The following is a 15,845-nucleotide window of genomic DNA, read 5'->3' on the forward strand; positions in this document are numbered from 1 at the left end:
TCCAGACTGGGCTGTTTGGGGCAAGAACCATCATTTACTACTTCTACAATGCCTAGCACAATAGATCTCAGGTTGAAGCATTTATATGCTGTAGCGATATAAATAAGAATAAAGTTCAAAACCCTCCATTACCAAGTATTTGCCACTTACAGAAGAGTCATTAACTCCAAAGATGTCTCGCACATCCCTGACAGTGTGTTTGTTCTTCTTCCTCATAGTCTGAGTGTAGGTGTTGTACCTTCTTTGTACTGCGGCGGCTTGCGTGCGGGTCAGTGTGGACAGCAGGGCTTGCCCATCCTCTTCTTCAGCCCCCGAAATCAACGTAGATAGGCCCACATCTTGCAGCCATTCAGCTTCAAGTTCCCCCTCTGTGAAGGAGTGAGAGTGTTAACGTGCCTTGTATTGGGTGGGTCGGAGGTAGCACAGTTGGTTTAGTGTGCCAGCCTTTACCTCAGGAAGACTCCATTTCCAACCTGCCTTGGGCCACACAAGTAAGTAAAATTTACTTGTCAATCTTGAAAACAATCCCCAGCTTGGCTGTCTCTGCACAGAAGATATTTAGGAGAAGAACAGCAGAAGAATGGTAATTCAAGCCCACTGAGGTGCATTAATACAGCATTGTGAAGAAGATAGCATAGCGCCTGCCCATAATTGCCTGGAAAATTCACTAAACAATAGCCCTCATTAAAGAAGATGAATGAAACCCCTTTCAGTCCCACATATGTTGTGTATGGATGCTGTCATTTGACAAAGGAAGGCTGGCTGTAATCCCCTCTAGTTTCACAATATCCTTTTGAGATGTGGTGACCAGTACTGCACAGGGTATTCCAGATGAGGCCACACCCTTGATTCATATACAGGCAACACAAATAAATATGTCAAAGAGGAAATGGACTAATTTTCTCTTTCAGAGCAAAAGAACTAGTTAATGAGCTCTTTCTTAACATATTATTTTCTTAATGGCACACTTGCGTTTTCACATTTGCTCTAATTTTCCTTCCTTATGTACCAGAACCTGTACAATTGTGTCTCTCAATCTGTAGACAATTTACTTAACTTTCGCAGTCAGATGCACAAAGAAACAATTAAATTGCTGGGGCTTATGTAAGAGCCATTGACCTTGTTGCTTAACTTGCTTACCTTTCCACAAGCCTCCAGAAACATAGAATATCAGGGTTGGAAGGGACCTCAGGAGGTCATCTAGTCCAACCCCCTGCTCAAAGCAGGACCAATCCCCAACTAAATCATCCCAGCCAGGGCTTTGTCAAGCCTGATCTTAAAAACCTCTAAGGAAGGAGATTCCACCATCTCTCTAGGTAACCCATTCCAGTGCTTCACCACCCTTCTACATAACTTAATCTCCTGGCTGTGTGTGTATGGCAGAGTGACCAATTTATTGATCCACTCCCTCGTATCTGGTGTAACAGCTTACTTTCACAAATAGGACTAATGACTGCTCCTTTTCCTCCTGCCTGAGTTTGGAGCTGATGATTCTCATGCTGTTCTCATTCCTCTTTTTGAGGGTCTATTTTCATCTACATACATTGCTGCTCCATCTACATTCTCTCCTGTTCCAGTTTCATGATTAAATTCATCTTGGCTCTGGACCTGAAATGTTCTTTCCAAGAAAATGTTTGTAAATCAAGCTTGGCTTTCACAGTGCCAATGAAAAAAATAGGGCTATCAAGGGATTAAAAAATTAATCACAATTAATCGCACAATTAAAGAAATTAATCGGGATTAATCGCATGATTAATCCCATTGTTAGACAATAATAGCATACCATTTATTTACATATTTTTGCATGTTTGCTACATTTTAAAATATATTGATTTCAATTACACAGACTACAAAGTATACAGTGCTTACTTTATATTTATATTTGATTACAAGTATTTGCACCGTAAAAAAACAAAATAAATAGTATTTTTCAATTCACTTAATACAAGTACTGTAGTGCAATCTCTTTATCATGAAAGTTGAACTTACAAATATAGAATTAAGTACAAAAAACTGCACTAAAAATAAAACAGTGTTAAATTTTAGAGCCTACAGGTCCACTCAGTCCTACTTCTTGTTCAGCCAATCGCTCAGACAAACACGTTTGTTTACATTTGCAGGACATAATGCTGCCCGCTTCTTGTTTACAATGTCACCTGAAAATGAAAACAGGCGTTCTCATGGCACTGTTGTTGCCGGCGTCACAAGATATTTAAGTGCCAGATGCGCTAAAGATTCTTATGTCCCTTCATTCTTCAACCACTGTTCCAGGGCACATGCGACCATGCTGATGACAGGTTCTGCTGCATAACAATATAAAGTAGTGTGGACTGACGCATGTTCATTTTCATCATCTGAGTCAGATGCCACCAGCAGAAGGCTGATTTTCTTTTTTGGTGGTTCGGGTTCTGTAGTTTCCGCATGGGAGTGTTGCTCTTTTAAGACTTCTGAAAGCATGCTCCACACCTTGTTCCGCTCGGAATTTGGAAGGCACTTCAGATTCTTAAACCTTGGGTCGAGTGCTGTAGCTATCTTTAGAAATCTCACATTGGTACCTTCTTTGCGTTTTGTCAAATCTACAGTGAAAGTGTGCTGGGTCGTCAGGGCTGGCTTTAGGCTGATTCCTTGGAATCAGGCCCCACGCCCAAGAGGGCCCCACGCCCTAAGCGCCTTTTTAATTTTTTTTACTCACCCGGTGGTGGTCCAGGTCTTCGGCGGCACTTCGGCGGCGGGGGGGTCCTTCACTCGCTCTGGGTCTTCGGCGGCATTTCGTCCTTCAGTGCCGCGGAAGACCTGGAGTGAGTGAAGGACCCCCCCACCGCCGAAGATCCAGACTGCCACCAGGTATTCGAATCGGGCCCCGCAGTTCCTAAAGGCGGCCCTGTGGGTCATCATCCAAGACTGCTATAACATGAAATATATTGCAGAATGTGGGTAAAACAGAGCAGGGGACATATAATTCTCCCCCAAGGAGTTCAGTCACAAAATTTGATTAATGCATTATTTTTTTAACGTGCGTCATCAGTATGAAAGTATGTCCTCTGGAACGGTGGCTGAGGCGTGAAGGGGCATATGAATGTTTAGCATATCTGGCATGTAAATACCTTGCAATGCCAGCTACAAAAGTGCCATGTAAATGCCTGTTCTCACTTTCTGTGAAATTGTAAATAAGAAGCAGGCAGCATCATCTCCTGTAAAGGTAAACAAAGTTGTTTGTCTTAGCGATTGGCTGAACAAGAAGTAGGACTGAGTGGACTTGTAGGCTCTGAAGTTTTACACAGTTTTGTTTTTGAGTGCAGTTATATAACAAAAATAATCTACATTATGAAAATGTAGAAAAATATCAAAAATATGTAATAAATTTCAACTGGTATTCTATTAATAGTGCAATTAAAACTGCGATTAATCACGATTAATTTTAAAATCGCAATTTATTATTTTGAATTAATCATGTGAGTTAAGTGCGATTAATCAACAGCCCTAAAAATAGTAAAATGTGGTCTGAGCATGGTCAAAAAGATATTTTGCTTAGATGTCACCAAGAGGTTGGTGGATAGTTTTCCTCATCATTTGTCCAGCTGTAGTACTTACAAACAAGAGCTAAGTAGGAATCACAAAAACCAAAGGATGATTGAACAGGAGTGAAACTATTTTATTGAATCATTTTATGCAGTAATTGCTTCTACCATGTTTTAGCTAAATGGTCTTAGTTAAGGACTAGGAACCATTTTTGGTTTTGTTTTAAAGTTATTTTCACACAGTATAATCCTCTGGTTTCTATTTAGAAATCAGTGTCTAGAAACCCTGATAGGGAGCCAGAATCCTCAATATTCAACTCCCTTTTTCTTTCAGAGAGTATTAGGGAAGAGATGTTTCTTCTTAAGGCTCATGACAATGTCCATCTCAACTTTTCCTAAATTCTCATGCCACTCTTTAAGAATTCAGCTTTGCCCAAGTGTCTCTGCTCAGCTCAGGGTGCAGCTCTGAAATGAACCTATAGAGTTGCCCCAGTTCTCAAAAATGCAAAGAACCTGCATTTTGGTTCCTCCTGTGATTCCATGGCACACAGCCATATGTCTAAATACCTCACACTTTATTGTTGATGGGATGACAAACCTGCAGCCAGGGGCCTCCCTGTACCCGTTGGTGAGGCTACTGCTCAGCCCTCTGTGATGTCACTAATGTGTTCATCGCTTGCCCCACTTCAACCCCGTATCTCTCAAGATGAATTCTCTTGCGCCTGGTTACTAATGTCAATAGTATGAAAGTTCTCTGATCTTTTTGAAAACACATGATCATGAGAGAAGGATTATTTTGTCCCTAATAATATTTATGTTGGGCACGATTTTCCCTTCACTTCCTCCTCAAACCATCTGTTCTCTTCCTCTCCCATTTTCCTCAAAGATGTATCAAAAGATTTTTATTATTTTTAATGAATTTCCACATTGGTTTTCTTGTGTTTTGGATCATTAGTAAGTAGTACCAGTATCATCTAAATTTGATTTATAATTATAACTGAGTATTCCAAAGACTTTTGGTCCAATACCAAATATTTTCCAAATGCTCAGTAGTTGGAATGAGCACTTCCTCACTGAATATGTTTCTGAAAGCAACAATATTCAAGACACAGAGGTAACTGCAGCGTAGAAATGTATTGGATTTTACCCTGCAATTTCATTTTTAATTCAGAGCAGAGGGGACCAAAAAACCCCCAAAACCAATGAATGTAATCAGACAAACGATAAACCTGAGAATGCAGAATAATCTATATAGTTGTGAATGTTTCAGTTAACAGCAGTGTACTGTAATGTTTCTGAGAAAGAGGATAATTGGTAACAGCTCAGATATTCCCTAGACTCCACAAAGGTTCAGGTACCTAAAGAGTGCAATTAAATTGCATTGAATGTGGTGGTAAGCCAGTAACATCCTAATTCTCAATAAAAGTTGAATTGAAAGAACACAGTACAGTGCTTTTAAAATATAACCCTAGATGTTATGTCAGCTCAGGCTTCTGATAAAGTAGCACAGTTTGCTTTTGGATTGTAACAGACTTGTGTAATAATAACAGACATATAAAATATCAAACACTCCCCGTCTCAATTTTCAATTTTCAAATATATTAGGAAAAAGACCAGGGGTAATTTATTTCGAGATGGCATAGAAAAGTGGTAACATATTCAGTATGGTTCATATTAGTGATGGGTGAATTTCAAAAAGTTTTGAAGTTTGGATGACATGAGTATCCAAAAATACAGATCCAAACAAGCTCTCTTAGGTTTAGATGTTGATTTGGAAGTCTTATAAAAACAAGCCCTCACAATGATACATCTGAATGATATCCAGATTGAAAATGGTTAAATAAACCTATTTTTCTGTGTGTTGCACAACTTTCTCTTCGGGTCGTAGCTAAAACAAGGAAGAGGACACACGCAAGAAATTAAAAGAAAACCAAAAAAAGATTAATTGGACTTCTTTTAGTCCTCAAATAGATTCAGTTTTGGTTTGTTTCATGTTTGGGGATGAAGTTTTGTTTAAACTCCTCTCTTAGCTGCACCATTTCATTTATCTCCTCTCTCTTACTGAAACATGGGTAAGATCAATTCAGAAAAATCTTCTCCAGAAATCAGAGTGCCAAATTCCTGAAGAGACAACATTGAGTAAGTCTCTCTCTATATCTATATCAAGAACTTACTTTGTGTTGACTGTTAAATTCAGAAATTGAGCTCCCATGGACATAGTATCATTTTGGCAAGTTTGTGATTCTTGACTAATACTATGGATGGGTGAGCCCAAGCCAACCCTCCAGATGTGAATACCTCTGACTTTAAAGGAAATCAGCATTCCAACCCACATTTTGTGGCTCAAGCCCATCTGTACATTAATTACATCCATGCTGGGAGTTTGGAGGAGTGGAGATTAGGACATCAGTGAAAGAATTTAGTCAAAGTAAAATATGGGAGGACAAGTTTGGAATTTGTATGCTCACCATCAGCTGGTTTGACTTCTAATAGTGTTTGTTCTTCTTGTCCTTGTTCACTGTTTTCTTGGATACTTTCCACTTCACACCAGAAATCCTCCATTGAGGTGCTATCCACGGAGGCCTGGGAATTGGAACGGCTGAACATGGGATGACGTAAGGACTCATTGGAAAGCATCCTGTTAATTCTTCGGCACTGAGGGAGGGATTTTCTGGAAGAAGATAACGATCAAAAATGGAAACACTGTATCTTTTTTTCCCCCTGAATTTCTATCTTCTAACACAAAGATGAAGCTTACAGTCAATGCATCAACTCACTCTGTTTTGAGGTGGGCAGTGGACATAATGGTGGAAACAAAGGACAGAATGAAGGTAGTCTTCTCTCGGAATTTTCTCATTTCACAGTTTCAGTCACAATCTTAGGGTTACCTTTGTCATTTTGTTTTTTTGATTTAATAAAAATATTTTTTTTATATTGTGAAGTGCTGATTATTAGCAGTGGACTGGGCACTGGCCTGGGACTCAGGAGACCTGGCTTCTCTTCCCAACTCTGTCACTGCTCTACTGTGTGACCTTGAGCAAGTTACTTTACTTCTTTGTGTTTCAATTTCCCCTTCCCACTTTCCTCTGTCTGGTCTGTTTTGCTCCTAAATTTTTCCAGGCAGAGACTGTCTATACTATATGTTCTGTATGTCTACTATATGCCCAATGAGTGTTTGATCTTAGTTGGGCCTTTTTGCATGATTGTAATACACACAATAAATAATACTAAGTGTGCAATGGGATTTGGAAAAAGGGTCCTAGTGGCATGGAGAAGTGTCCCAGGAACTGGAGAAGAAGCTTCTGTCACAGGGCCATCCAGTCCTCACCTACTTGAATTCACAGAAATACAATTTCTCTTCCTCTTCCTTTTCAGTGTGCCATGATTCTGGCCAACAACCCCTTATTCAAACCCACAGACGTCTCACTCCATAAAAATGTATTTCCCTTTTCAGGGTTCCCCGTCCCATCACTGTTTTCATGGTGGATTTATAAACAAAATGATTTAATGCCAAAGAATTAACTTATTCTTTCCCTCTTGTGTAGTTGTTCCGAGCTGAGGTGCTGGCTGTTTCTCTGAGAATGCCGGAGCACTCCTTGATCATTTGGGTGGTCTAAGCCGATTAGTGCTGCAGCCCAGAGCTGAGCTCAAGGCTAGGGATCAGCAGTGGAAACAATGGAACAACAAATTCCAGCTGTGGACATGATCAGTGCTTATACAAGGCAAAGCAGAGCTGCTGTCCCATTTCTCTCTTTGATTATGGAATGGCAAATGGCATGCTTGCCAAACATGCCCATTTGCCACTACCAGATGATAAGGAAGGGATTTAAGCTTTTAAATGGGTGAAGAAAATATTTCCAAAAAGCAGAAAAAAAATATTATTCTGATAAATGCGCTTTTGGAAGAGCAAAGTTGTAGTCAGTGTTTCCACATATTTTCTCATGAACTGCTAGTGGTTTAAACATACAGGGACCATTATTGTTTTAATCAGGGCAAGGCACAATCAAGAAAATACAAGGAGAATTCATGACATCAAAGTGGTTAAAGCTATTTGAGTGATTTCCATGGAGTTTGTCCATTGGAGAGACCAGAGCATCTCAATTGGCTTCAGGTCATAAAACCTCAGATGACTGAGTCACCAATGAAATCATCATATGGCTCTGTGTGGAAACTGTTATCCCTGTTATTTCCAAAGTCATCCTCTCCTCCCCCGCTCCCATGCATCGGCAAGAAACACAAAAATGTAAATAAATCCCAGAGTCTTTAAAAGCCATGTGGCAATAGCTCACAGAGAGCTCTAATAAAGTTTTAGTTATTAAAATAAAACACACCATAGCCAATGCCAGTATCTGAAGGAGGCAGTGTTTGCTAGTCAAATCGATACAACTACTAATGTTTCTGATCTGATGTTCTCAAAGTCAATACAGAACATAAATCAGATGAAAGGTGCACTTCTACAGTGACTAAATCAAGATTAGGGCTCCATTGTACTCAGCATTGCAGAGTTGTGCTCCAAAGGGCTTATGATACAGCAGTTGTTCTTAGTCAGGTGCTACAATGCCCAGGGTGGTGTTAGGAAGCTGTGACCACTTTACCCTACCCAGAGTGTTAAATAGGAGAGGGTTCCCAGCTGAATGAGGGGACAGGTCCCTGTATAGAAAAATTTGAGGACAACTAATCTAAATAGACAAGATAGACAAAGGTTAGGAGAAATAATTATTGTCTCTATTTTACAGACAGGCAACGGAGGCCTGGATAGATAAAGTGACTTGCCTAGGGTCACACATGAAGTCTGTAGCAGAGCCAGGAACTGAAACCAGATGTTAAGAATCCCAGTCTAGCATTTTTATTACAAGACATCTTTCCCTTCTCTGTAATTAAAATGCAAATGAAGATTCTTGTTTAAAAAGAGCTTCTACATGACACCATTTCAAAGAACAGTATCTTTGTTATAAACCTTTGTCAAAAATCAAGCACACATATCAGGTCAGAATTCCTTTAACAACAGTCATTAAAATGAATGCTCCTTTCATTCTTGCAATCAAATCTATGTTGAAGAGGCAGCAGAACATGTTCCCAGATAACATAACTGGCTGGATTGGACTGTCTTTTAGTCATTGTCAGGGAATTCAAACATTTCCTGCCTTCCAAGTGTGTGGAATACTGACCATGACCCTTGCACTCCTGGAGCATCATCCAGTCTGATCTCTGGGCTCTGACTCCTTCAGCACTCAGCTAACTCAAACTGGGGCCTTACATCACCATATTAGGAAGAATCTGTACAGAGTTGGTGGTTTCAACAGCAGCTAATATGGTATTTTGTAACATTACCATACAAAAAACTAAATGCAAAACAGATGAGTAGCATGGCAACATCTAATGTGACAACCAACATTTACCAAATACATCCAAGGTTACGGAGTAATTAACATATATTCAGAACAACATTAAAAGTACAGAACAAATTTTGAATATCAGAACAGTCTCCCAGGAGTTGCATATTTGAGCTTTGTTATCTCATCTCAGATTAAATCACGCTGTGTAAGATTCACATCACGAGAATTAGGCAGTGACACATGCATCTTATTGGTATACAACAGTTTGCTTCCAGGTGGTCTGGTTCGCACATTATTCTGATGCTTGCTATTAAGAGCATGTGTATTCAAGTAGACTTCCAGCTGCCATAATAATCCATATATGTGGACCTTTGGTCCTGGAGGAAGTGTTTTTGCCTGTAAGTGACAGCAGTGTTTGTCTGCATTTCCTTCTAGCAAATGTTTTTCAAAACAGTTTCAGAAAAAATATCCCAGGAGAAGCAAAGCAGGTCTATATTCTTCATCACTTTTAACTCACTCTTGAAAGACACTGACTGAGCACTGACTCAGCACACTGGATGTGAGTGTTCCTAGAATAACAGCTCAGCTGAGACTAAGTCACCAGGGAACAATGGAAACAGACATCCTACCCTTCAGCAGGGCCGGCTCCAGCTTTTTTGCCACCCCAAGCGGCGAAGAAAAAAAAAAACGATTGAGCTGCCGCCAAAGTGCTGCCAGAGAGGACAAGAGGGAGTGAAGGACCCGCCGCTGAATTGCTGCTGAAGACCCGGACATGCCGCCCCAACAACGGACGGACTGCCGCCCCTGTCCATTGGCCGCCCCAGGCACCTGCTTCCTTCACTCAATGGGGCCAGGGTTTTTAATTTTTTTTGCTGGCTATTAGGCCACTAAACTACTGAGCTGATCCTGTTGCTCTTTAAGAAACACTTGAAAAGAAGTAATGATACAGGAGTAGCAATTGTAAAATTTAAGCTTCATCTATCTTAGTTACCCTCTCTTCCTTTCCCAATTTTTTTACAGGCAGGCATGAGTTGATCAGATAACAGTCTGACCAAAAATTAAGAGGAGAAGCTCATACCCAGATTTTCTAGACAGAAGTAAAGACAAATGCAGAAAATGCTGGGAGAGAGAAATGAGGTTTCAAACATCAAACAAATACTGCAGTGCGTGACTAAAATGGATGAAATAGTTTTCAGGGTTGGGTTTTACAAAGCTTGCAAAAGGCAATGAAGATGGTAAAAGAGCGACAGTGAAAGAACTTGCTGCAAGGCCGCGCTCTCACTCATCATTGATTACAGAAGAAAGGGTTAATTGCCAGTAATGAGAAATATGACGGTATCATGTTAAAAGTTTTCCACTGAAAACACTTTTGCAAGGAAGCAGGATATTTCCATAGAATACAAGGGAACTGACAGTTACCTTCTAACAATGAAGTAATGTAATGGTGAATCAGACCTTCTATATGTACATTTTATTTTCTCTCTGTAGGAAACCAATGTACAATTTAGAATTTGATACCACATTGATTTTGATACTGCTCAGCCAATCCAATAAGCAGCTCTTTTCACAGAAAAGATAAATCAAACCACACACAAAGGGCTAGTTTTGGTGACACCTAATTATTGTTCGGCGGCTGAGAAATGATAGGTCAATGATTGTGTTTTCAATTTAATTAAGTGATGGGTGGTGAAGAATCTATAAAACAGAAGGAGAGCAATGAAAACACCTTGTATTCAAAAGTTGCATTTAAACCGTATACAGGCAGAAAAGAGAGGGAACGTTCTTCTTGTGTGGTTGTAAAGATTCATTTCATATGACCACTGTGTATGCCACACCACAATTAGTCTGCATAAATGCTGATGGGAAAAGGTAATTGGAAGATGAAGAGTAAAAGTTCTCACAATTACTGTAGCATCAGGATCTCTTGTCGCATGCAGTATTCACCAATGTTGTGTCTGAGTAGCTAGATTATCTACTGTGTGTTAGCATGCCTTCAATGGCACAAAAAATGCTGTAGGGTAATGTTGAATCTGGCCCCAAAACTCTTCATGCCTGAATTTCTGACACATGCACAAAAATGCATTTCTGCCCCCTCCGCCCTTTCTAACTGCCTAGTTGTTATTTTTTTAAAGCTTTGTAGTGGGCACTTAAAATCATATAAGAGACTTTCCCTTGTGAATTGTGAACCAACTTCATTATAAGCTGTTAGAAAGTTGACATTTCTTTACCAGTTTCATTTAAAATCTACTTTGAGAGACAGGTATTGTTTTTCAAGAGAACACACAACTGATGCCAAATGTGTCTCAGACCTATGATACAGATATCCAGTGTAAAGCAATAAGTTGGCCTACATTAGTACTGTTATGCCTTTTGACCCAAATATTTGAGGTCTTAAAAATGGATGTCAGCTATTTATTTGATGTAATCCTGTTTATTTACGAAGTGTACACAAAGTCCTGTTTCCTGGAACATAGTAGCAATTAAACAATAAAAGGCAGTTTCTTTGGCCACAGTTCCAAGCCTCTTTCCAGCTAGTATTCTGCCTCCAAAGCTCTCTTTACTTTCTCTCAGGGCCTTGCTTCCACTGTTTCTCTTGCTGTCTACTAGACCATTTGGCTGCGTGTCTTTGTTTCTGGTTGCTTTTGGGAGCTTCTGCCCACAGACACACATACATCCATCAGACAATTACCAGTGAAACCCCTCTGCCCACATAGCTCTGTTTCTGACAAGCCTTGCATGTGGCCTGTGCTTTGTGTGGTGGCTCCTATTGTTTCAGGAGCCTTTACTCCAAAAAAGGAGCTTATCTGCTTCTTACATTTATCCTGACTGAAGGGCATCCGTCGTGCCCACCAACTTCAATGATGCTTCATCCAAACTCCATTGTAACTTTACCATGCAGGTGACAAACAACATGAGAGTGCACAGGCAGTGCAAGAACATGGCCAATACTGGATTTCGCTATTGATTTTCACAAAGGGCCCAGTCTCAAGACCTTGTAGAACGGGGCCCCAAAATCACATTCAAAGCTCTTTTCAGCAAAGTGCTATTGTTAAATAACCTGAGATCTCATGTTGGCATGACTTGATTTTTTTATTACAAAACACACAGTATGTCAGTGTTGCACATTTACTAGTGAGCTATGAAGTATGATAATAAATACTGTAACTAATATTTTTATCTTTCAAGACCTTTCTTCCCACCTCCAAAATACATTTTGTCTGGTTGTAATCTTGATTTTTTGATATTATGCTCATTTGCTTAATCATAAAACATCTGCCCATTCTCCCAGTCATTAATAGGAATTAGTAAGATTGTGCTATAATGTTTGTGCCCAAATGTTACCTACCACCAGTTAATAAAAAACATTTTACTCTTTAACTATAACTAGCTTTTATACGACATGTTCAGAAAAAGGAATTGAAATCTTGCTAAAATATTAATAAGGAATACACTGTGCCTGGCCTGTGCATAAGCAGTAGAGAATGGCCATGAATCTTCCTCTGTTAATGAGCATTCAGCTTGAAGGCCAGTCACAATCAGGGTCCTGGAACTTGGGGGAGCATAAAGACTATTCCTTCTAAGTGCTCCCTGGGGTTGATAATGACCCAAAAGGATGGGGAGGGGCAGGAATGAGGTGGCACACAGCCCCGACTCTGTCTTAAACTAGCTCTGTCACCAAACCTGTGGGCCCAATGTACCAGGAGTAGCATATAACACCCACTGAATGCTCCCCATGCAAGCTCTGGAAAGTATTATATTCCTCCTCACCCCCAAAACAAAGCTGTTCCTCAGTGGTATGCCTGAATCCTAAATGATTCAGAATAAGAAGTCTGTGTATTATCAATAATAAGAATGCACTCTGAAAACTTTCCTTTGGTGGGTTGGAAAAGGATGCTTTCTACAAACATATTAAGAAGCATCTTTACTTAGTAGAATTTGTATTTAAAAGCCAAATATGCTAGTTTAAAGGTTTTATGAAATTCAGATGTGAACACATTTTAGGACTGTACCTTAGGCCTAGATCTAAAGGGATATAGTTAAGATAACAATTAATCATCATATTCAATTAAACCTTCCTTATGCATCCCTTCCAACTTGCAAAATCCTGCCTTATGGGGCCACTTAAAATATCCTCAACAGTTTCCAAGATCATAAATGCAAGGGAAGTAAGTTCTTTTGGCCCTTTGGTGTTTGCATAAGGCAGATTTCACTGTAAATGAAAACCCGCACATAACATTAGATTATCAAAGTGTCTTACAAGCATTAGTTTATTAGGTCTCTATATGTGAAGAAGATAAATTTCATTTGGAACTAGAATAAACTCAGGCACAGAGCTAAGTGACTTGCTCAAGGTCACATAGTGAATGTGTGATGGAGCCAGGAATGGAATCTAGGAGCCCCCACTCCCAGTCTTCTGCTCTGATCACTAGATAACACTCCCTTCCTGTGTTTATATATTCTAGTCTCATTTATGCATGGTATTGTACAAATGGGGGGGGTGGGATAGCTCAGTGGTTTGAGCATTGGCCTGCTAAACCCAGGGTTGTGAGTTCAGTCCTTGAGGAGGCCACTTAGGGATCTGGGGCAAAATCAGTACTTGGTCTTGCTAGTGAAGGCAGGGGGCTGGACTTGATGACCTTTCAAGGTCCCTTCCAGTTCTAAGAGCTAGGATATCTCCATTAATTTTAATTTTTATTTATTAAATGGTAAGGAGGGGAAGGAGCCTTCACCAACACCATGCCCTTACACATAGGCAAGTCCCAATCTCTAAGTAGTAAAATCCATTTATTCATGTCTGAATATTGGTGACATATCAGAGTTTTTGGAAGCCTTCTCTAGTCACTGCTATCTTCAAACACTCAGCAGCTGACCTCCCAGTGATCTGCGCACACTATCTATCCATCTCCTATCAGTTACCCACCTGTTATGATGGCCCACCAACATTTGCATCCCTACGCCTGATGTGACTAAAGTACATAGGTTTGCACCTGTTGATTTTTGACAGCAGGGTCTGCTTCTCTCCGATAATATTTCTAACCTAAGCATTCATCTTCTTTTCTGTCCAGGAGATAAGTAAGAATCTTTGTCAGCACTACATCTCAAAGGCTTCAGTTTTCTTTTTGTCAGCAGCATTAATTTCCTATGATTCACGTCCATAAATTGCTGTGGAAAAAATTAAGCTTTTCACCAATCATGTTTTGAGATGGCGCAGTTTTTCCAAACTTTCATAAAGAATGCCATGGCTGCGCGAACCATTCTTAATCTTCTGATTTCTTTGGAACTGCCTCCTTGGTGGGATATACATGATCCCAGATAACTGAATTCATCTACTTGACTGTTAATCGGAATATCCACTTGCATCTCGTTTTTGTTAATCATATCAACATGCATGTATTTTGGTTTTGCCTCATTCAGAGATAAAACATTTAGTGAGGAATATGGACTAACAGATTCCAACATTTGTTGTATTACATTGGTGGCTGTAGCAAAGAGCGTTGTGTTATCAGCATATCTGAAGTCAGCAGGGCTGCCGAGAGTGCGTTCGGGCCCCGGTGAAAATTTTTTTGCCCCCTCCCCTCCCCCCTCCCCCCCCGGCAAGGGCGGACCAGCTAAAACAGGGCCAATGAGGGGGGGGGAACCCGGGCCTGGAATTTTTTCTGGCCCCCTAGCAAGGGCGGACCGGCTAAACAAGGCTGACGAGAGGGAGGGGAAGCTGGGCCCCGGGCCCCCTTCCAGACCGCCGGGCCCTGGTAATTTGTACCAGCTTCTCCCCGCTCTCGTTGGCCCTGGAGGTCAGTTAAGAGGTGTGCACCAGTGGAAATCCCAGCTCCATTTGTTTTGTCAAAACCTTCCAGGGTTTGTCTCATAATAAATCCTGTACACATGCTGGAAAGACTTGGGGACAGAATATACTCTTGCCTCACACCCTGCCCATTGGAAAAATCACTTGCTGTCATCTGCGACTGTTTGCACCATGGTCTATTGTGGACAGTAGAGGCTTATACTGAGTTTAATGAGATGCGTTACAATCCTCAGGTCTGCCAGTATTCTCCAAAGAGGGTCATGCTTTTAAGTAGTCAATGAAACACAGTATCAAAGAGTGATTATACTTTCTGCATTTTTCAATGATGTTATAGATGTTCATGATTTGATCACGTGTGCCTCATTCCTCTCTGAAACCAGCTTGTTTTGGTGGTAGTTCTGCCTATATCATTTGCTTAATCTGATCCTGGATTATGTAGAGCAGAACTGTGCTCGCATGATATCAGGGTGAGAATAAGATTGTTACTATGCTCTGATGTCTCCTTTCTTTGATAAGGGCAGAAAGATTCCCTTTGTCCAATCATCCAGCCAATTTCTAGTCATCCAGACATCATTGCCAGTTGTCATAAGAAAAAAATCACAGTCATCAATCACTTTTAATAATTCTGCTGGTATGTTACCTACCCCTGATGTTTCTCCAGACTTCATTTTCATAATAGCACGCACCATTTCTTCTTGCAGCATTGATAGCTCCAGCTCTGTACTCCCCTTTCTGTTGTTGTCCTGTATTTTAAGTAGCTCTGATGAGATAGACACAGTAATTTCTCCACTAGGTTTAAGAATCTGAAGTACCTTCCAAAATCTGAGAGGGACGGAGATGTGCAGCATGCATTCAGAAGTCTTAAAAAAGCAACACTCCCATGTGGAAACTACAGAATCCAAACCACCAAAAAAAGAAAATCAACCTTCTGCTGGTGGCATCTGACTCAGATCATGAAAATGAACATGTGTTGGTGTGTACTGCTTTGGATCGTTATTGAGCAGAACCTGTCATCAGCATGGATGCATGTCCTCTGGAATGGTGGTTGAAGCATGAAGGGACATGAATCTTTAGCGCATCTGGCACATAAATATCTTGCGACGCCGGCTACAACAGTGCCATGCGAATGCCTATTCTCACTTTCAGGTGACATTGTAAACAAGACGTGGGCAGCATTATCTCCTGCAA

The 15,845-nt window shown here is 40.5% G+C and overlaps 1 protein-coding gene across 9 annotated transcripts in view; it reads right to left on the reverse strand.

The window, feature by feature from the left end:
* The window catches only part of ARHGAP28 (Rho GTPase activating protein 28), an 89,886-nt gene that overhangs the window by 32,192 nt on the left and 41,849 nt on the right, over window positions 1-15,845 (reverse strand). For 6 of the 9 annotated variants that reach the window (XM_034762647.1, XM_034762646.1, XM_034762650.1 and 3 more), the window contains exons 2-3: window positions 5,987-6,189; window positions 151-368 (exon numbers count right to left, since the gene is read on the reverse strand). In XM_034762647.1, the coding sequence (XP_034618538.1) occupies window positions 151-368; window positions 5,987-6,189 (421 nt within the window). Of the gene's footprint in view, window positions 1-150; window positions 369-450; window positions 544-5,986; window positions 6,190-15,301; window positions 15,418-15,845 lie in introns of those variants that run through there. The other 3 variants (XM_034762649.1, XM_034762653.1, XM_034762654.1) reach the window with 3 other exon arrangements.

Source organism: Trachemys scripta, chromosome 2, assembly GCF_013100865.1.
Source record: "Trachemys scripta elegans isolate TJP31775 chromosome 2, CAS_Tse_1.0, whole genome shotgun sequence".
Lineage (NCBI taxonomy): Eukaryota > Metazoa > Chordata > Testudines > Emydidae > Trachemys > Trachemys scripta.